The sequence below is a fragment of the Mauremys reevesii genome, linkage group 25, assembly GCF_016161935.1.
Source record: "Mauremys reevesii isolate NIE-2019 linkage group 25, ASM1616193v1, whole genome shotgun sequence".
In the NCBI taxonomy this organism is placed as follows: domain Eukaryota; kingdom Metazoa; phylum Chordata; order Testudines; family Geoemydidae; genus Mauremys; species Mauremys reevesii.
In genome coordinates this window covers 16,677,146-16,699,512 of record NC_052647.1, presented here as the reverse complement: position 1 = coordinate 16,699,512, position 22,367 = coordinate 16,677,146, and the positions used below count along the sequence as shown (strand labels likewise).

The following is a 22,367-nucleotide window of genomic DNA, read 5'->3' as shown; positions in this document are numbered from 1 at the left end:
GGAAGAGAGCAGAACACGAGAGAGATTCAGCCGAGAGAGGAAGGGAATCGCTCGACAGCATCACAGCAACGCCGGGGAGCTGCAGCAAGGACCAGGGGCTGCGGCTGGGCCCACGCAAGCAACGAGAACCCAGCCCCTGACAGCTCCCAGATCAAGGGGCCAGATCCCTCCCCTCCTCCCGGCGCCACCGGTGCAAAAGGACCCACTCGCATTTCACACCCACTGGGCTCTGATGCAAACACCTGCAGGAGGCACAAAACCAGAGACAACTGGAGCCAAGGGAGAACCGTGCCGTTTGCAAGACAGGCCTGAGGGATGTCTACAGTGCAGGTTTACTGCGTGTTCTTACCCCCCTCACCAAACCCTCCCATGCGTGTAGAACCCGTGTTCACATGCATGACTGAGGTGTGGGGCAAGGAGCCCAACCTGCCCTTGTTTCCAAGGAGACTTCAGTGCTACTGTCACTTGGCTGCTTTGGAAAATCGGCCCCTGTGAGTCTGGGGACCCTGCACACACCCCCGGGCCCCGACTCCGGCTCGAGCCCAAAGCCCCCTGGGCCCAGGCTCGAGGACTGGCGAGGTGGAGGGGCCAAGCCCCTTGTTTTGCAGAGTGGACGCAGCTTGGGCCCAGGTCCCCCAGACTCACGTCCCGAGTCTACCACTGCTATCCCACAATCCCACGGGCCAGCGCTCCTTGGGGGAGCCGTAGCTGGGGGCTCCCGTCCAAAGCGCGGCCCCAACCCCCCCCCGGCTTCACTCCCGAGATCTAACAAATACACCACAGCAGGCAGCCTGGCTCAAGCGCCCAGGGGACGGGGCACAGGGAATGCAGCCACACAGGGGGAGTCCCGCCTGGGCTCCTCCACGCAGGGCCGTGCTGAGAGGGGCCGGACTTGCAAGGATCCAGGGCAAAGGGAGAGACCAGATTAACGGCAGTGGAGGGAGCCAGGGCCCTGAATGAAGCTTTGGCCTCCAGCGGGTGGCTGCGTCTCCCTACCCCTGCCGGCGTCTGTGTAGGTATTTCACGCCGGTAAGGAAACACGCCACAGATCACACAGCACTTTTACTGACTGGCTCGTCAGACACAGCAAACTTCACCCCCCCTCCTTCCCACGCCACGCTCCCTGGGCCAGCGTCACCCAGCCTCCCCCATCCAACAGGGCCTGTCTCGAAGCTGCCAGGCTGCCCGGGGCAGGCCAGAACGGGCACATCCACAGGGTTCCAGACGTGCCCCGGGGACCAGCCTGCCTCACGGGAAAAGGAACCCAAGGGGCAAGGAAGCGCCCAGCGATGGATGCCCAGTGGGGTTCCCTGGCTGGGGCAGCCACTCCAGGGCTGGATCGCCCCCTCGCGTGAACTGCCCTCAGATAGTTTGTGCCGAGCACTCAGCACTTCTGGGGGCGGGGGGAGCTGTTTCTAGGTCCCTCTCAAGCCAAAAATTGTATTTTTCCTCCCTGCTGGTGGCAGCACCCAGGGGAAAACGCCCCTCTGAAGGAGCTGGGATGGCACATCTTAGTTTTAGCCTCACCTTGGTATCAGGAGATGGGCAGAGCAGAGAGAATCTATAACAAATAGCTCATAAAGCCACTTCCTCATCACCCAAGGACTGAAACACCTTCATTCCAGCAGCATAGCATGGGCTGTGATTAGGGACTGCCCCACCAGCACAGTACCCAACCCCGACCCAGCTCCCCGGAGAGAACTGAAGGCAGATCTCCAGCTCCCCTAACCAGCTGTGCTGTGCCCTCTCTCTTTCCCCGCAACAGCAACAGCCATCGCGGCCAAGCCACAGCCTCCCACGCACTGCACTGGCATCGCCGCTCTGCTCTGGCACTGGACCTGAGGGTGGAATCCTGCACCAGGAGGAAGAGAATCCAGCGCCTGGCGCGATCTGGGCTCACGAACAAAGCCAGCGAGAAGGGCTGACTGCACAGGGAGGCGATCCGCCCAGTCAGACGGTGCCATTTGCACCACCATTTTGCAGAGCAGTGTAACCACAACTGGGTGCTTTACAATCACAGCGGCGGTCCCTGTCCCAGCCAGAGGGGGTACGGGCAAGAACAGCTCAAGCACAGAATAGGGACGGCCGCCGATGCAGGAAGCCATGGAGATGTGTCGTGGGAAGAAGGTGCAACGTAGCAGGGAGGGGAAAGGGGACGTGACGTCCCTGTGGAGTGGGACATGCAGGAACTGGAGTTTCCTGGCGCTGACGCACCATTTCTCCTTCGCTGCAGACGCACTCGCTAGCTGAGGGTGCATCCGAAAGTCATCCACTTGAGCTGACGGGTTAGCGACTTCGGCCAGGGCACGGCCTCTGCCAGCCCCACTCCCTGGGGGAACAGGGTTTGTCCAGGCCAGGGCTGGATCCAGGCACCCAGTTAGCAGCAGCGAATGGTGCAGGGAACTCGGGAGAAGGGGCATTGATTCGATTTTCATTTTGTTGTGCTGAGAGGAGCAGAGCCCCAGGGTGGAACGGGCACTAGGGGAGACGGGGGTAGGAGACGCACAGACACGCACTCCTCTTCTCACAGAGCCGGCCTCCCGCCTGTATTTTTCCTAACCCTGAACGAGACCTGTTCAGCACAGGTCCTAGACAGAGGCCTTCGCGCATCTCCCTGCCCTCCAGCCTCACTCGCACAGGCTATGAAACAATCATCACTTGGCGACTTGTCGGGGAATTTCGGACCCAGCGTGCCAAGCTCCCAGCTAAACCTAGAAGCCATCAGAAAAGCTCAGGCTGTGACACACGGAGCCCCACTTCTCTGCCTCATGCGACAGAGGCAGGAGAACATTTCAATGCCACAAGGAAACCAGGCCATTGGATCCAGCCAGGAACATGCAGCCCCAGCAGCTCTTTGCAGGAATACCCTGGCTTCCAAGGGGGCAACCTTTATTCCTGTTTGTTTGTTTTGGCTGCAGTGACTTTAAAAGGCCCATTGGGAATGATTCTGTTTATACGGCCCCTCCGGTGTCTATTCGGTCTAGTGGGTTAGAACAGGGAGGAGCTGGGAGCTAGGACCCCCTAGCTCTGAAAGGGGAGAGGGATCTCATGATTGGAACAGGGAACGGGGACCCAGGGCTCCTGGGTTCTGCATCTCCGGCTCCTTTCCCTTCTGGAGGATAACGCGGTTTGATTTATAATCATGCAACTCACTAGGTTAAGAGCCTTCTTAACAGCTACTACACAATAGCTTTTGTCTCTAAAGAGAGCTCTATGTAAATAAAACCACTCTCCTAGGCTCAGAATAACTGCAAATTAAGGGTTAATTAGCCGTGTTTCCAAACAGGTCAAGGGAAGGCACCCAAAGGAAGCACACAGTCCATCAGTCAAAACCCATCTCCCTGCCCATTATCCCTGTGGAAAGAGCAGATCAACTACTTATCACAAATGGGGCAGGATTAATTTACAAGCCACTTTGTTTCCTTTCAACCGCCTTTGCTCGTTAATAAACGAGCCAATTTATTACATGTGACAAGCTTGTGGTACACCCCAAAGGGCTGAATTAGACATGAATTTTTAACCTCAAAAAGCCACTTGAAAAGCAGCATTCTTCCCCCCACAAATGCAGCCTGTAATTGATCTGGCACCGGCCCAAAGACACATACAAACGGGAAAAAGCTACAAGTGAAGAGATAAGAAGAGCACGAAGTGAGGGGGGACGGGAAGGAACATTGAAATAAAACCCACTTGGGAGACTAGGTTAAAGCCCCGACCCCGATTCTTATGATTTAGTATTCGGATTGCAGCCTCGGGCCCGGCTCAGGCCGCCATTGTGCTAGGAGCTGTACAAACACAACAAAAATAGACAGGAGCTCACCGCCGAAGGCCTGGCCTGCACACAAGTTTCACGTTGGTGTAAGTGTGACGGTGACGATGGTGCATTTTCAATTAAAAGAGCCATCCCGTACAAGGCCTAACGGAGATGCACTTAGACTGGTCCAGCAATGCTTTATCCTGGTCCAGCTCCCCTTCCCTCCCTACAGGTAGTGATCCAAGATAAACACTTTTATACTGTAAAAGCAGCAAAGAGTCTGGTGGCACCTTATAGACTAACAGACGTTTTGGAGCATGAGCTTTCGTGGGTGAATACCCACTTCGTCGGATGCATGTCTTTTATACTGGTATATCTGTGTCCACACTGGGCCAGGCCGCCTCGGCCCGATCGGGAATGTGGAGAGGAAATGCTCCTGCCCTCCAGAACCCTACTGCAGTTTTCAGGGAAAGCTGCAGCCGCACGGCGGCCGCCACCCATGAACGAAAGCATGAGACGCAAGCGAGCAGACAGCCAAGATCTTCCATTTTTGGGTGCTTGCCTGAAGATGCCTTGAAGGCGGCTGAAATTCAGAGGGCACTTTCTGAAAACCAGCCCCTCTGACAGATTCACATTGATCATTCACTGCCCCGCAGCGCAAGGGCAGAGACAAACGCATCTCTCCTGACAGGAGCTGTCACCATGCAGACACCAGGGCCCCCACAGCTGCAGAACAGAGAAAAGCAGAGCGCTCCGCATGCACCAGACCCATTTGACCAATGTGTTGGCAGCTAAGTGGGGCTGTAGCATCAACAGGGAAAACTTTCTACACGTGCTGCAGTGTCTCAGGCTGGCCGGGAGTCCCTTAGGGAGGTTTTATTACCATTGTGTTGTGTCTCATTAACACATTCCTTTTTGTTATCTGTATTAACAACGCTCTTATCAGTAGCTCTCTAAGCGCTGTACAGAGGCTGGTAGTCTTATCCTCAGAGCTGGGGAAACTGAGGCACAGGAAAGTGATTTGCCGGGGGGTGAAGCCAGGAATCAATCCCAGCTCCCCCCGGGAGCCAGTCTAGTGTTCTATCCACTAAGCCACACTGCCCCTGCAGTAAAATGTTCAAAAGCACCCAAAAGTGACGTAGGCACTTTTAAGTCCCATAAAATTCCAGGGGACTTAGGATCTTTTGAAAATCTGAGCCCTCCCTTGCAAAGAAGAGTTGCCCCAGTTTAACTTAAACCAATTAAACCAGTACAATCTCCCATGGGGGGACTCAACGGGGACCACTCCCATGCTTAGAGTTAAGCACCTGGGGAATACTTAACAGATTTCCCAGCTCTGTTAACAGACAGGAGGATTTCATCAGCCCTTGGTAGCACAGGAGTCTGATTCTGCAATGCAAATGGTGCTGCCTCCTTGCAGGGTTGGGTCACTCCCTGAGGCTGCATGCAGAAGCCACCCTTGCAACCCCAGGTTTTAAAACAAATCACTCCCCTTGCCAGCAAGATAAGGAGGATGTGAGTCAACTGAAGCCCCCGGTGCCAGACTGGCGTGAGAAAAGCCCCTCTGACAATCCCAAAAGATAGGGGCTTCTCAGCCCCCGGCCCGTGTTGACAGCTGAGCCGCCGCTCATGCTCGCTCCGTCGGGAGCAGATGTAAAGCAAGCAGGAATCCCTATTAATATCCCCGGGTGCGCGCAAGTGAGGCTGCAGGGCAAAAGCCGCAGCCGCTTTACACGCAAGGCAGCCAACAAGTGCAACCGGCCGACAGAGCTCGCAGCTGAGCAGAGCCAGGCCAGGTGCTCAGCTGGGATTTGCACCAGTTTACTTAGGTCCATGGTGCGCACGCACCCACCCACCCACCCACCCCACCCCACCGATGCTCTCTCTCACTAAGTGTTTGTAAAACACCGACCACCACAGGACCCTGATTCCAATTGGAGCCCACTCAGGGATGTCTTCTCTGCGGGGTTAGCTCAACGTATAACCTGAGTTTTGCCCCTACTCCAACGCCCGTCCGCACACACACATCTCTAGCGTACGTGGCGGGTGGGGGATGGATCGGGCTGAGTTACAACTCACCCACCGCCAGCGCTAATCCCATCGCTCTGCGTGGAGCTGGCCCCCTGCTTTGCAGCCTGACCCTGCCTAGGGGGCGTCTTCATTGGAGGGATGGATCTGTTCTTAACCCACGTTAGCTAACGTGGGGTAAGACAGCGATGAAGCCATGGCAGCTCGGGTTAGCAACTCCAGGCCAACCCCAGGCTCCGCGGTGAGCGTGAACTCAACCTGCTCACCCAAGTGGCGGAGGCTTCCCTGCTATTTTAACCCATGTTGAGAAGCCACCTTTTCCTTTGCTGCAGTGAAGACCCGCCAGCGCGAGCGAGAGCAGAGCTAGTGGAGTAACTTGAGGGCAGCACTTCGACCCCCCCACCCCCCGGCAATGTCCATGAGATGCTCCCACGACACAAAATCACAGAGCGGAGACGCAGGAAGCTACTGCAAGGGGTTTTCAAGCTCCAGAGAAGGGCCTTTCCCTGTTCCCCCGGACACTCGGGTTGTTTTATTTATTTATATTGTGATTTAAAGGGCTCCTGCTTATCTTCAGTCAGCTCGTAAAATAAACTGAACGGTGCCCACGCCCGGCAATCTTACGCAGCAACTGCGACAAGAGGAATTCAGCAAATCACCTTAAAAAAGAAAATGTTTTTGTACGTGCCCCCAAGAGGGCTGAATAAGGGCATGTCTATACACATCGAAGCCAGGGGTGCTCCGGGGCTGGAGCACCCAAGGGGAAAAAACGGTAGGTGCTCAGCACCCACCGCCGGGAGCCTCCCGCAATCAGCTCCCGCCTGCCGGCGGCCCCGCAGATCAGCGCCTCCCCCCACTCCCCGCCGCAAACAGCTGTTTTGCGGGGGGCTGGGGAGGGAGGAGGAGCGGGGACTCAGGGCACTATGGGGAGGGGGCGGAACTAGGTGGGAAGAGGTGGGCGGGGTGGGGCCTTGGGGGAAGGGAGCAGGGCTTGGGTTCGAGCACCCTCCAGCACTTTGAAAAGTTGGCGTCTGTGTCTCTGTACTGATCCAGCTGCATCACGCCAGCGCGTCTGGTGAAGGCGCTCTATGCTGACAGGCGAGAGCTCTCCCGCTGGCATAACAAACCACCTCCGCAAGCAGCCGAAGCGTTGTCTGGGAGAGAAGCTCCCGCACCGACATTGCGCTGTGCACACGGACACTTACCTCGGCGTAACATCTCGCTGGTGGGGATGGGAATATTCACACCCCGAGCGGCCTACATTTTGCCGACTTAGGCTGCAGTGTAGACAGAAGCTAAGTCTTCCCTGGTGGAGGGAATCAGCTCATGTTTGCACAACCTTTTGAAGACGTGAACAGCTGCGTAAGTGCCAAATATTTCCAGTTTGCTACCGGGCGTCACGTTTTTACCTTGATCACTGCAGGAGCGTTAGGACAAGCTAGCTCAGGGTTCATGCTACCGACAAATCACATGCTAGTCAATAGTATGACACAACCTACAAGTCTCAACCGAGATCCAGGCCCCACTGTGGAAGGTGCTGTACAGTGGTGTGCTGTCAAGTGGGGAGACGCATGTAGTGCGGTCCCACGGGCTGTGTCCTGGGTCTAGTACCAGTCAATATTTGCACCGATGAGTTGGACAATGCATGTAAAATTTGTGGATGACACCAAACTAGATGGGGTTGCAAGCATGTTAGAGGACAGGATTAGAACTCACAAGGACCTTGACAATTTGGAGACTTGGTCTGAAATCAACACGATGAAATGTAATAAAGACACGTGGAAAATCAAATGCACAAATACAAAGTGGGGAACAACTGGCTAGGCCAGGGGTCGGCAACCTTTCAGAGCTGCTGTGCCGAGTCTTCATTTATCCACTGTAATTTAAGGTTTCACGTGCCAGTAATGCATTTTACATTTACAGGGGCCAGTGGACAGAACCCCAGACTGGTAGCGAGCCTAGGTCCCAGCTGCCGGCCCGGGGTCCCGGCTGCCGGCCCCTGGCAGTTGGGGTCCCGGCTGCCGGTCCCTGGCAGTTGGGGTCCCGGCTGCCGGCCCTGCTCAGCCCGCTGCCGGCCTGGACTTCTGCCCATCCCAATCAGCAGCGGGCTGAGTGGGGCAGGCGGCTGGGACCCTGGCTGGCAAGGGGCTTATGGCCAGAACCCCACACCAGCAGCCGGGGACCTGGCTGGCAGGGGGCCGGTGGACAGAACCCCAGGCCGGCAGTAGGCTGAGTGGGGCCGGCAGCTGGTACCCCAGACCAGCAGCAGGTACCCCAGGCCAGCAGCATAGTGCCACTGAAAATCAGCTCACGTGCCGCCTTTGGCACACGTGCAATAGATTGCTGACCCCTGGGCTAGGCAGTCATACTGCTGAAAATGTCCTGAGGTTACAGTGGATCACAAATTGAACAATAGCCAACAATGTGATGCACTTGTGGGAAAAGGACAATACCCTTCTGGGGGGTACTAACAGGAGGGCCGTATGTAAGACTCGGGAGGTAACTGTCCCGCTCTACCTGGCACTGGCAAGGCCCCAGCTGGAGTCCTGTGTCCGGCGCTGGGCACTGCGCTTTAAGAAAGATGTAGACAAATTGGAGCAAGTCCAGCGAAAAGAAACAAAAATGATAAAGGTTGAGAACACCTGACCTGTGGAAAGGGAAAGGGTAAAATAACTGGGCAGTCTAGTCGTGACAAAAGAAGACTCGGGGGCTGACCCCACAACTGTCTTCAACTACGTTCAGGGTGATGGAGTGTTCTCCATGTGCACTGGAGGCAGGACAAGCAGCAATGGGCTTCTACTGCGGCAGGGCAGCTCCAGGTTAGATATTAGGAAAACTCTCCAACTCTCGGGGGAGTTAAGCTCTGGAAGCTGAGTCCAGTGGTCCCCGTCACTGGAGGCTTTTGGTTGGACGAAGCCCGGTCAGGGATGGCCTAGGTGACCTGTCCCTGCCTCGGTGCAGGGGGCTGCACTGGCCCAACACTGTCTGATTCTACAAGAGTCAAAACAGCAAGAAAGAGAAAAGGGGGCGGGGAACAGAGGAACACAGAGAGAGGAAGAAACTTCCCCAAGTTCAGTGCCTGAGCTGGGAACGGGACTTGGGTGTCATGAGTTCCACTCCAGCGCTCTACCTGCTAGACTGCCCTGCCCCTCCTGCTGTGGGGTTATTCATACCCCCACCCCCGTTTGTCTGAGAGGCAGAGAGAGATACAGGCTGGAATTTTCACTTCTCTCCTGACTTTGCCCAAGGTGATCCGCTGAGTCAGGGGCAGACTGGGAACAGAACCCCAGTCTTCCGCATCCCAGCCCACACGGCAACCCGCCCCGTCCCACACAGCCAGTCCTACCCCATACCCACTCTGCCTGTCGAAAACGCCTTGCCCGAGAGTTAAGGGCAGTTTATTCTTGGCTCTTTGTAATTCTGAGAACAATCAGAATATGCTCATCCTAGAAGAAAAAGAAGAAGGAAGCCACCGAAGATCTGGTTCCTGTTCTTCGCGCCTCCCCGAGAAGTTACCCAGCTCTCTGGCCAACTGCACAATGTCTAACCAGTCCTGGGAAGAAACACGCCTGTTGCTTCTCAGTCAAGCAAATATATCTAAGGGATTCTTGCTAAGCGCAGAGAACACGTCTCCGGCAGGTCCCTGCCGACGACGGGCTCAGGCTGCAGAGACACGTCTCAATTGACAGCCAGAATTTTATTACGGAAGCTATGGGCCTGATTCTCAGGATCAGGCGCTGCTCCATGGCTGGTGTATTCATTCTGCCACAGCTCTGCTCCCAGCCCCCAGCGTGGGGGGCAGGTCAGGGATGTGGCAAGAGCACATGGCAGCATGGGTATTCTCAGCCCCCCCGACCCTGGGAAACAGTGTAGAACCTGTTAGAGCAGCCTCGGGGCTGCACTCACTTACACTGGCGGCTGAGCGGAATGCGGGGGAGCACAGAGATGGCTGAAAGCCCCTCCCCAAGTGCAGGAATGGGAGAGCCAAGATGCAGGGTTGCGAGCTGTCTGCTTGGAGGTGTATGACGGGAGAGCAGCCAGTACTGCTGCTGAAGTCCTGCCCCTTTGCCTGCCCTCAGGTGAGGGAGTTGTGGAGGGGGGAGTAGGTATCACCTGTGCTCAGCCAAGCTTCTCCAAGTGGGAGCAGAGCTCTGAGGTGTCCATATCCAAGGGGGCTTCTGGGAAAGGAGGGGCTGCGGCAGGTTCCCCCGGCGATGCAACACGACAGGGCCATGAGGGGTAAGCGGCAGCCCGAGCCCACGGGCCGCACATCTGGCACAAGCTGAAGAAAGCTGCAGTGCAGAGCTAGGGCCCGGGCTGGCTCTGGTGAGAGAGAGGTCACAGAACAGCACGGCCAGTATCAACCTCTTCACTCATCTAATGCCGCTCGGCGCCACTTCGGGCCGCGACTGCGTCACCCCCCGATGGGTGGGCTCTGTACCCAGCCCTGAGCTATGCCCCCCCACCCGAGCTACACCTTCCGCAGCACGACTGCCACAACAACCCAGTGCGGTGGTTGCAGTGAGCACAGGCCCAGAGGTGTCGCTCAGGACAGGAGGTAAATCGGCTCTGGCCTCTTGTTGATCCCCTGCCACTCTCTCTTTTTCGCACGTGTAGGTGTGTTTGTGAACATGTGCACAATTCTAGTTCAGGCAACTGACCCAGAAGTTATAGGTCAGGGAAGGAATGAAACTCTCTGGCCTAGGTTATACAGGAGATCGTAAAGATCTTCTTCCCTTACAACCTATTCATTTCACACTTCCCCAGACTTTCTGGCCTGTTCAGCTGCTGGGGCAGAAAGCCTGGCTCTCTCACCCCAGAGGTGGCTGCATCTCAGAGGCGTCTGTCCAACCCTTGCAGATCCTACAGGACGGAAAAAGGGTCTCTCAAAAAAAGAAAAATCACCCAGGGTGGTGGGGTGCTTGTGGGTGCGTGGCGGGCTATGGATTTCTCAAGGGCAAACCCGGGATGGCAAACGAAGGTTCGGGAGAAAGATGGAGAAAGTTAGTTTCAGGGAGCGATAGAGGTTATGCTGCATCTGTCCAGATGGATAAAAAAAGCCCAGTTAAGGGAGCACAAACGGGGCACGTGGAACGTCTACCAGGACGGATGTGTTCCAGCAGCAAGAGCCTCCATGTTTCGCACAGGAATTTTCCAGGGCTGCCGACCGTTTTGAGCCAGACAGCCCATCCTGGCCTTTTCGTCTTTTCTTCCTCCCATCGGGAGGTGGTTGCATCACTTTGCCTTAATAAATAACCTGAGTCAAAAGGCCGCTCCGGGAAGACCTTTATTTCAGATGGTGCAGCCAGGAACCGACTTCAGTGCTGGAGGCTAGGAGGATGGAAAGAGCCCAAAGGGCATTTGACATCTGAAACCGAAATCAAAAGGATTTAGGCACCTAACACCCCGCCCCACACTTCAGGCTACTTTGAAAAGCCCACCCAGAGTCCTTACAAATTCAAAGAGACTTTACTGGCATGGCAAGTTACACACACATTTGCCAGAGCATCGGGGGAAAAGACAGACCAGCCCTTGCGGTGTACGACCCACTCAAGATGGGGCCACCCACTGTGTTTGTGGTTTGCTCCCCTTTGTCACTGAAGGTCTATTCCTAACACAATAGAGCCAGGCTCTCAGCTAGAGCTCTCCAGTGGTAGATCTCAATGCACTATCAATGAGGTACCCATTTTACAGACAGGGAGACCGAGGCAGAGGGGGAGGAAGTGACTTGCCCAAGGTCTCCCAGCAGGCCGGTGATAGACCCAGGAACAGAATCCAGGTCTGCTGAAACCCAGTCCAGCGTGCTAGTCACATGCTGCTTCCCCCACGCTATGTAGGAGGATTGCTGCCTCTCTACGAAAAGGCACCACAAAGCTCTGTATGGTGGTGTACACACACACACACACACACACACACACAATCAACAACATAAGATCCCCTCCTAGGCGCCCTCCACAAGCCCCCGGTCTTCCTGAACAATCGGGATTTGTTTGTTGTTACTCTCTTTTCTTTTTGTTTCCTTAAGATCCAGCGTTCGCTGGGCCAGACAGATATCTGACCGTTCCCATAAAGTCCCCACAGCTCCACGCAGCTGCTCTGCAGCGAGGGGCCCGCCCAGCCTTTGCAGCTGAGGCAAAGGAACTTCATGGACCCAAAAACAAACACAAGAATCTGGGAACTGCTATTTTGATTGCCCAGAGGCTGTTCCCAACTCCAGGAAAATCTGTCCCTTTTCCCTTCAGTCCCAGCCCTTCCCACACACAGGCACCCTGTTATGTCTGCACCCAAGAGGGGCAGATTCCAGTTATCTTCCTGGCTGCAGCAGATTTGCAAGCATATCAAACTCTCCCCAGTCCCACCCCCGCGACAGACCCCCTCCCCAGGTCTGCATCAGCCTCTCTGCTCTTTGCTCCAGGGTACTCAGAGCTTGATGCCTCAGAGATTCCTCCCCTGAGACCAGTGCTCCTCGCCAGCTGCAGGAAAGGACGGATGCAGCAGACACCAAGGAGCATAATCCCTGTCAGAGTCGTGCCTCTCTGCAATGGGGTTAAGATCATTGGGGTTTCTATCCCCACACACACACACCCTGAAAGTGGCTGCCCCTTGCCCAAGCACCCCCTTTTTTCCCCTCCCAGCCTCCCCCCACCAGTAAAGCAGCCTGCCAAACATTGCACGTTGCACTTTCTTTGCCAACATCCCCCACTTCTGGGGTGAAGGAAAAGGCTCTACATTGGCCTGGCTCTGTGCTCAGCTAAAACTTTTGGAAGGGGGGGAACCCCCAAGCACCGAAACAGTGGACTCTGACCAACTCCTCATGAGCAGCTGAGTCTAACACCAAGATCCATAAAGCCAGGGGTCCAAGCTTCAGGACGCAAGCCTGTGCTGCAAAGAGAGCCACATAACAAAACACGCACCAGGTTAGAGAACTACATTTTAAACCCCAGTTCCTTCATCTCTAACACCAACCAGCATTACTTCTGCAACACAAATAATCTATATGCCAAAGACAACAGTCCCACGAAGAACCAAAAATGAAGGCTCCACGCAGATTATTTAGGCAGGAAGCATACAGTGCTGCGGGGTTCTTTCCTTCCGCGTAAATGGCTCTTGCTAAATCCTTTGTTTCCCGTTCCTTTTATTTCCAGTGTACAGTGATACCAACAATAACGGTGTTACAGGGATGTTCAAAGGTATCCGTGAGGCAGCAGGTCCCCTCGAAACACAGTGCATTTGAGAAGCATGCTACTGGGGTAGACAGAAGAATGATGGGTCGTATAGACTGGACGGTTTATACTTCTAACAACTTCCTGTCACACCTGCACCTATAGATGTGGCAAGTGAACAGTACAATAGAAAGAAAATGAATGAGGGAGGAAACTTTCATGTTGCTGCCAGTTCAGGACCCTAGAAGATGCATGCAGTAGAAAAATATAAATACAGACACAATTAGGAGGAAAGAAAGTGATACATACATATATCAGGAGATTCATCAGATCCGTCGGGACAGTCTTTCTCTCCGTCACACCTCCAGCCCTTAGATATGCACGTAATCTGATCTTTGCATGCAAACTGTTTAGGGCTACATGTCTTCGGTGCTACATAAGAGAAGAAAACAACAATAACAATAAACATGGTGAGTTTCTTCTACAAGTTATTTACAAGAAATTCAAGCTGGATTTGATTTGGTTTTTTTTTTTTTTTTTTAAGTCTCAGCAAAAGTTTTGCATGTAGCATCGGGGTCCGTCTGTCTCACCCCTAAGGAAAGAAGAGGATTTAAACAGAGGCATTAATTACAGGAGCTGGGATCCATGATGCGTTAGCAGATTTTAAAGATCATTTAACTTGGATAAATTAGTGCTTGGGAGCCCAAAGGCGGTTTAATTTTTTTTAGGCTAGATAATGAAAACAAAGTTTAAAAAACCCAGATGAGTGCAAACAGCAAGTCATTTTTTTACATCACAAAGGTAGCACAGCTGGTGAGATTACGCTGGCTTGCAATATTACATACTGGAGCACAATTCACTTTCCAACAAGTCCTTTTTTACACACACTCTTAGCCCCCGGTTCTTGGGACTCCTCAGTTCTATTCCCGACTCCGCCTCTGACCCACGGTGGGACCTTGCACAAGTCATGTCCCAGCTCCGTGCCTCAGTTTCCCAAGTGTAAAAGGACTCATCCGTACTGCAGTAGCACCCAGAGGCCTCATGTGAGACCACAGCCTATTCTAGTAGGCACCGGGCAGACACCCAGTGAGACGAGACAAAGAGTGGGAGGGAAACCGAGGCACGGCACAGGAAAGTGCCGTGGCCAGTGTCACGCAGCTGGCAGGGTCGGGGATGGAACCCAGGAGCCCAGACTCCCCGCGCAGCACCCCACCCACCTGACCGGACACGCCTCACCATTTTCCCTACCTCGGAGAGGGTTAGAGGTGCTGCGTCGCCACGGCAACAGCAGCCACTGGAGAGCCTAGACAGCTAGGCCTCAAACTCCTTCCTTGAGCAAACAGGCCCAGCACGGGGGGGATTCAGACACGGCTGGGGCTGGGGAAATGGGGGACCCTCTGCTTCCCGCCCCACCCCGCCCCCCAAGGCCCAGAAGCAAACCTGTCCCCAAAGCCTCCCTGCAGCCCACCCCATGCAGACAGTAAAGCAGAGAGTCCCTCTCACCCCCGCCCTCCCACACACACAGAGCCGTGCCCAGCGGGACAGGAATAGACGCAGATCCCCCAGCCTCCTATTGTCTTTGAAATCAGAGTTGCATCAGTCTATGGTAGTTTTGGAATCACCCTTAGCACGGCGTCTAAGCCCTCACCGCGCGCACACGCGCACACGGAAATTCCACTATCCCCATTTTACTGACAGGGACCTGAGGCACAAAGGCCCAGATCCCAGAAGTATTTAGACACCTAATTCAATGGGAGTTCGGTGCGTAAATATCCATGTGACTTCAGATCATGTAGGAAGAGTGGAGACTTGAACCACGGCTCGGGGTAGGGCCCGGGGTCAGCCAACGAACGCCCCCAGCCAGCCAGCATGCCAGAGAGAAATCCTTCCACCCCAGCTTTAGAAGATGAACGACCATTACACAGCAGCCTGATACTAGCAAGGAGGGGGAGCGGAGGAGCAGAGCAGACAGCTGGACAGAAATAAATATTTGGGAGCGGCTCGTTAGGTTTCACAGGGAAGTGCCAGGAGATTTCCGGGCGTCTTTGCAGCACTCTGGGGCTGCATATTTCTTCGGGACACTCGATGAGCTCTCACTGGGAGCGGTTGTTGATATTTTCAAAGCATTTAAAGGCACAAGGGAGCATTATGATGATCTAGGCTGATTTCTATTGGGACACGGGGGCGGGGGGAGCGTTCTTTTTTTAAAAAAAGTTTAGGAGCTACCATGGCAAAGGAACCAAAATTCGCTCCATATTCATGCTGGCAGGCTCCCTCTTTCAGAAGAATGTCATGCACAGTGAAAAAGCAGCTCGCTGCTAATTGTCGCCCAGAGACCACAGCTCGGAGCTTTGTTTAAAAATAAATAGATGGCAAAGAGCAGCAGACAATTAAAAACGCATTAAAATAAATTTTTTAAAAAGAGCAAGTCGGCTACAATGCTCAGCGCAACGGCTGCAATAAGGAAGGGTCGGTATTTTAAGGCAATAAGGGTTTCGGACTTGGGGCTGCTCTTTGGCGCGAGCTCACGTGAGGGAGCTGAAACGCAGAGAGGGAATTGGACCGGCAGCAGGGTGGCTATTTCTCGCCATTTTATAGTGAGTGTGGTGATGTTTGCTGGTTTTCTGGGAGTCCCGGGACCGAGAGAATCTCAGATTTCAGGGAAAAGACAGACTTCAGCACTCCTGGTTGTAGAGAAAAAACAGAAGTGCGACCCAAACGGGCTGTAGGCATATCTGTGCACTGCCTAGGGAGACAGGCTCCTGCTTGCAGGGTGCAGGCGAACATGCTAACAGCAGTGCGGCTCTAAAGCCCACCCATAGGTGCTGGAACTAGGGGTGCTGCCGCACTCCCTGGCTTGAAGTGGTTTCCGTCATATACAAGGTTTAAAGTTTGGTTCAACGGCTCTCAGCACCCACCCCAACCTCATCCTGTAGCCTCGTGCAAGGCCCCGGTTCAGTCCCTGGGGCCGGCTGAGACAGCAGCCAGAAAGGGGTGTCTTTGAGTGCTGACATGGGGGAACAACCTGCACGCCAGCTGAACTAGATCTGGAGGGTCTATTTCCCTCCTGGCCCTGTTGCTAGTGTGGGAGAGGTACGGGGCTTTCCTCCTGCACCGTACGGCTTCCTCCCTAAACGGGGGAGCGGAGAAGGAGACTGAGGATGGCGCTGGATTCTGGAAGGATTATTGGTTGCAACCAGAGTTAAAAGCACAGAGCTAAGACCCTTCCTCTCATTTGCTATGGACAGCGAGGTCTCTGGGACGGGGACTGTCTCTGTGTGTCCATGCAGCCCCTACGCCAAGGGGCCCTACTCTTGGGTAGGCAGCCCTCCTGATCATTTCTAGGCATCTAGCAGACACCACAGTAATACAAATAACCGTCACGCTCCCTGACCTTGCATGGGGCACAGTGGGGGTGACCTGGCCCCCATATGGAGTCAGCGGTCCAGCCGGGAACACAATCTGGGTCTCCCAATCTAGCGCCCTTCCCAGCTCTGCCCCAAGCCAGCAGGGACAGGTCACTTGGCTCTTCAGTGCCCCACTCCGAGGGGGATAAACCCCCTCCCAGCTTGTAAGGGTTTAGAGTCTTTAAATACCGTTTGTGAAGTGCAATACCCACCCCCGCAGCCTCCATCAACACTGTAACCCTCTCCCAGGCGCCCGCGGCGGGTTTGTACCTAGGTTCTGGAGCTTCCTGCTACAACCCCCAGAAGCCTGGAAAACAGAGCAAGCGGGTCTGCCAGCCAAGCGAATGTTAATGCACATTCACCATTATCTCCTTGATCCTGCTGTAGCGGAGGCGGGTTTTTAAAACAACAGACATGTCCTGCATTGTTAAAGAGACAAGGCCTGCTCCGGTCCCACAAAGCCTAGGGTTAAAGTGCGACTTAACGTGGTCCAGGTCTTGCGCTGGATCCCCTTCCCCTCCCCCTCCCGCATTGGGGTGAGTTTCACCCTCCTACAGCTCCCGCCCCCAGTGCATCCTCCCATGCACCCGTCTCCATGCCAATTACATCTGGGAAGATGCCGTTGCTATGGGTGATGTGACTCGTCGGCTGCCATTTAACGACCAAGCCATCACCTCAGCGTTCCCGACAGACGCGGGGAACACTGCATCCATTTCCCTCCAGCGTCTGCGGCGAAGAGGCCTGCCTCGCCTCGCTTTCCCCGCTTAGGTCTGTGCAAGGAACCACCAACGTCCCCATAGGGATCCCGGGAGAAATAACTAAGGGGAGTGCAACATAAATCTGTCACTGCTGCAAAACCGTGAAATTGGAAAGTCAGTTGGCCAAGGATAACAGGAAATACTTCCCCACCCACCACACAAAGCATAATTAGCGCTCCTCTCCACAGGACGATATTCCAGAATAGTTTTTCCCGATCAACTACGCCCGACGAGCTCCACACAGGGACACTATTGCTCCAAATTAGCATAATCCACTTTCGAAACGGATTAAACTCATTTGGAATGGGTTCTCTCATTCCACAATAGGAGAGTCCACACATGGAGTTCATCAGGAATTTCAATCCTCTTTAACTAAGAACGGTCATACTGGGTCAGACAAATGGTCCATCTAACCCAGTATCCTGTCTCCCGACAGTGACCCAGAGGGAATAAATAGAACAGAGCAATTTTCAAGTGATCCATCCCATTGTCCAGTCCCAGCTTCTGGCAGTTGGAGATTTAGAGACATCCAGAGCATGGGGATGCATCCCTGACCCTCTTGGCTAACAGCCACCAATGGGCCTATCTGAATTTATCCAATTCTTTTTTCAACCCAGTTATATTTTTGGCCTTCACAACGTCCCCTTGCAATGAGTTCCAGACAGGCCGACGGGGAGTTGTGTGAAGAAGCACTTCCTTTTGTTTTTAAACCTGCCGCCTATTCATTTCATCGGGTGGCCCTCAATTTCCTTATTCCACCTTATTCCAGATTAGCTTCCATGTGTCGACAAGCCAAGTTTAGACTGCGGAACTCCTTGCCACAGGATGCTGGTAAAGCACCGCACTTAGCAAGATTCAAAGGGGGATCGGATATCCTGCCTCAGCCGGGGGCGGGGTGGACTACGTGATCTCTTCAGGTCCCTTCGGCTCTATATTTCTATGATTCCACGGACTAAATGAATATCCAGAGCTCTGAGAGTCCAGGCTAGGATAGAAAACCTCAGGCTTGTGAGACTGGAAGCTCATTGGGGCAGGGGAGATTTTTGCTCTGTGTTCATTCAGCACCTGGAACAACAGATTCCTAGCCCATGGCTGCGTGCTACTAGGTTATAAGCCATTGTCTGACTATTAGGGACTGAAGGAGACCTTTACGGGGACCCCCCTCAGGAGACCTCCGCCCACAGCAAGGTTCTTACGCTTTTCTCTGAAGCACCCGGCACTGCCGTGGCTGGAAAGAAACTCCAGGAGCAGATGGACCTCGGCTCTGATCCGATCGGGCAAGTATTACGAAATAAACACCGCCCTCAATGACAAATACAAGCAAGAGAGACACGTACGGCTCGCCAGCCTGGATCAGAACCAAAGGCCACACAGAGTCCAGTTTCCTGCCTGACGGTAATCAGTACCAGATGCTCCAGAAGCAGGTCCAAGGAATCCTGTAGGAGGCAGCTCCAGGATAAGCCGCCCCATGGGACAGTTCCCTCCTGACCCCTACAGCCAGAGGTCGGCTCGTGCCCTGAAACAGGAGGGTTTGCAGTCCTGCCAAAACTCTGGATTACTGTTCTAACTCCCGATAGTCTTGTGATCCACATAAATATCCCTAAACCCGGCTCCCTCTCACTCCTAACCCTGCTTTGCCAAGGGAGTTCACAGCCCCGGGCATCCCAGCTCCCCAAGCTTGTCAAACCCTATGGAGCAGGGGAGGGGAATTTACTGCCCCTCTCACCCTCCCAGGATTCTAGCAGGCTAGGCATGAGCTCCCACAGCACAGACCAGCCTCAACCAGCATGCCCTCCCCCACCCCGGCCTCAGGCTTTGGCGATCCCCATTTCGCCTCTGCATCCCTCCCTCACTCACCACCCCCCAGCTCAAAAACTAGGGAGGAAGGAAATCGCTAGAAAGAGAAAGTTTAAATCTCAACTGGCCACTCTGTAGGGGCTGTTGGGAGACTTGGGGGCCAGTTTCCCATGGGAGGAGAAAGTGACGCCGATTCTGGGTATGTTCTTACCAGAGGTCATTTATGTGGCACTACAGACATCAGTCCTGGAACAGAGGTGGTCACAAACATGCAGGCATCCTCCTCTTTCAGGAATCCCAGCCCAAATGCCACAAATTGGCTCTGCCCCAAGAACCGGCTCTAGTGAAACTATGGCAGAGAGAGAAAAAAAGTCTCCTGCCACATGCGACAGCACCCCCACAAAGAAACTGCAGCATGGAACTGACACACACACACCCCCAAAGCCTGAACGCAGTTCGTGCGTGAAGAGACAGTGCTCGTAAGGCTGTGGGTAACAAGCGCCAGCCAGTGACTCCTACCAGGACAGTACCTAGCACTTCACACATGCACCACCCTGTGCAAACATTTAGACCGGGAAATTCAAGATGAGACTCGTTTAATTCTTCAGAGCTAGTGGATACAAAGAGGTAAAAAAGCTTCTTCCAACTCTGGGAAACCACCGCGAGCATGTTACCCAAAGGCAAAAGGTACTCCCTCGCCCACGGTCGCATTTCAACCTGCAACCGGCCTGCATCCGAACCCAGCTCCTCCGCTAAAAACGTGAGCTCTGCTCACACGTGCGTATCGCTGGGGTTTAAGATCATTTCAGCCTCTTACGCCACACAATGCCGGTATGTGTTTTCGAGAGAGCCTTTCACACCATCACCGCTCCTGGCAGCTTTACAGACCAAAAGCAAGTTACAAAGACATTTGGGAGAGCAGCAAAGAAAGCTCCGTTCTCTCTTTAGAAAAGAAACCATTCAAGCGGCTTGATAATGTTACACTTTTTTTTTTTTTGCAGGATGTTCTTGGCGAGTTAAAGGAGTCCCCGAAGTAAGCATGTCAAGGTGCCAGGTGGACAATCGGAGAAGGTATCCATTGATGGAGCGTTTACAAAGAGCCAAGCTTTTCATTGAAATATGGGCAGACGCAGCACTGGAAGGGATAGGGGAGAGCTCCAACTTTGGGAGGAGAAGAATGGGCCCTTCATGCAGGATATAATGGCCGGCTCAGTCCGCGGGGACGGGACAGCTGCACAAGCCGTCCACGGAAAACATTTCCCTCTTTAGCAGTCAGCAGCCATCCTGCTAAAAATAAAAGGCGAGCGGCTATTCCGGCAGGAGAGAAAGCCCCCTTTTCTCGAACGGCGCAACACGGCCAAATCGCCGCTCCCGCCAGCGGCTGATCAACTGAGAGATGAAGAGACTCCAGCGAGGAAACAGAGGGGCAGTGTGGTCTAAAGGGTGGTGCGCTAGATTGGGACTCAGGAGACCTGGGTTCCAATCCCTGCTCTGCCGCTGACCCCAGACAAGTCATTTCCCTTCTTCGTGCCTCAGTTTCCCTTCCCACCGGCGTCTGCCTTGTCGGCTCTTCAGCATGGGAGCTACCTCAAAACTAGGGGCCCTGCTCATGGCTCGGGCATGCTGCTGCGACATACACCACGACCCATCCGCGCACTCAATGAAAGGGCTGGTGCCTCCCCAACAGCGCTGGTACTGGGCTTGGAAGCTCTTTGGGGACAGGGACTGCCTGTCTGTTCTGTGTTCGTACAGCACCTGGCACCGCAGGGTCCCGGTCCGTGACACTCAGCGTCCACGGCTGCCGTTCGGTCCTAGAGGGGGCACACTTCCATCAAGGGAAGGACAGATGGAGTCAGGATTAGAACTCAGACAGCCGAAGGCATTTACCTGAGTGGCTCAATCCACTACACCACACTTCTTTGCCTTCATAATGAGGATAAAGATGCTATTTAAAAAAAAAAAAAATACCCCTTCAATTTCTGGTCAAAGCATGAAACTGACACACTAGTTTTAAACTGTTTGGAGAAGCACAGAATAGAAGCTTTCAACCTCAGGTACAGACACTGCAGTGATGAGGGCCGGTAGAGAAACCTGCAGAGGTTTGAAGGAACCAGAAAGATCCATTCCTTGCTTAAGCGAGTCTTGCTTTCTTACTAACGCCTGCTTGGACTCTTCCTTTTTGGGGGAGGTAGCTGGTTTTAACTTTGCAAAGGAAACAGCCCTGGCAATAAATATTGACTGGAATGAGCATGATTTGCAAAACAGATGTTCTTAGGGGAAAGAAAAAAAAATGAATCAACTCCACATTCCTTATGGGGTTTGGTTTGGGTTGTTTTTTCCCTCTTTCTGCGCTAGTGCACATGATCTAGCGCTTTGGAAGCCAGTCAAAAACCACTTATCTGCACCACATGCCCAGCGACAAGCAGCTCACTCTGAATTCACTCCTGGGGCGGGGAGCTTGAGAAACGTGCTCAATCTGAATGGAAATTCTCTGCTCTGTTTTATGCGGGGGGGGGGAAAGAGGGGGGATCAGATGATCCCAAAAGGTTCCCCATGGGCCTTTAAAATAGATACCTACGAATCCATTCCCTCAAGCTACCTGCATTTCAGAACAATGCCTTTCAGATACACTTTTTCCTCGTCTCTCGCTCTGTTTTCCAGCCTGATCATTTCAGTTTTATCCAGAATTCTCCCTGCTACGGGAGAAAAGCGATTGTTCTCTCTGGTTCAGTCATCTGTCAGCACGCTCCCACAAACTGTCCGCCTTCATGCATTAATATTTAAGATCCTAAAATGTAATACTTCCAAGCTCTGGAGAGGTTAAAGAGAAAGTATTTAAGGTCTCTTCGGCAAGGAGGAAAGGTCTGATGTGATATTAACATATCACTGAGGAAGTGGGAAGGCAGAGCCAAGCAATTTTGGCTTTTTTTTTTTTTTAAACATAACATTATTGGTGCTTTCAACCCGGCCGAGTTCCACACTGAGCAGAATGTGACCGTACTGTTAAGGGCAAAGCACATTATTTTGGTCACGTTGCAGCGGCAGGCACGCCAGCGAGCACGGAGACGCTTTAATGAACATCGAAGCTCAGAGAAGTCGCAGATCAATTGAGAACGGCCCAAATCGTATCCCCTCGGTTTTTGTTAGATTGCTTCCCCTCCCCTGCCATCCAACCCCAATAGCCAGTCTCCCGTTCAGCTCAGATTCTTCACTGCCGAATGTTATTTTTTCTCTGCAGCGTTATTGCAGCCATGTTGGTCCCGGGACACGAGAGACAAAGTGGGTGAGGTGAGCTCTATTTGATTGGACCAACTTCTCTTGGTGAAAGAGACAAGCTTTCGAGCTCCACCGAGCTTTTCTCCAGATTATTTTGGAAATCGAGTGCCAGGATCCCTTTGGGAAAGGATTCCCAAGTATTTCCCAGGATCGGTTGTTTTAAATATTCTTTCACTGTCTATAACGA

General features: G+C 53.6%; 1 protein-coding gene across 2 annotated transcripts in view; it reads right to left on the bottom strand.

Moving 5' to 3' along the window:
• LRP1 (LDL receptor related protein 1) overlaps positions 1-22,367 on the bottom strand; it is a 172,756-nt gene that overhangs the window by 117,456 nt on the left and 32,933 nt on the right. Inside the window, exons 1-2 of one of the 2 annotated variants that reach the window (XM_039514553.1) lie at positions 16,337-16,358; positions 13,252-13,374 (exon numbers count right to left, since the gene is read on the bottom strand). In XM_039514553.1, coding sequence (XP_039370487.1) covers positions 13,252-13,374; positions 16,337-16,343 — 130 coding nt within the window. In that variant the 5' untranslated portion in view covers positions 16,344-16,358. Of the gene's footprint in view, positions 1-13,251; positions 13,375-16,336; positions 16,359-22,367 lie in introns of those variants that run through there. The other variant, XM_039514552.1, reaches the window with a different exon arrangement.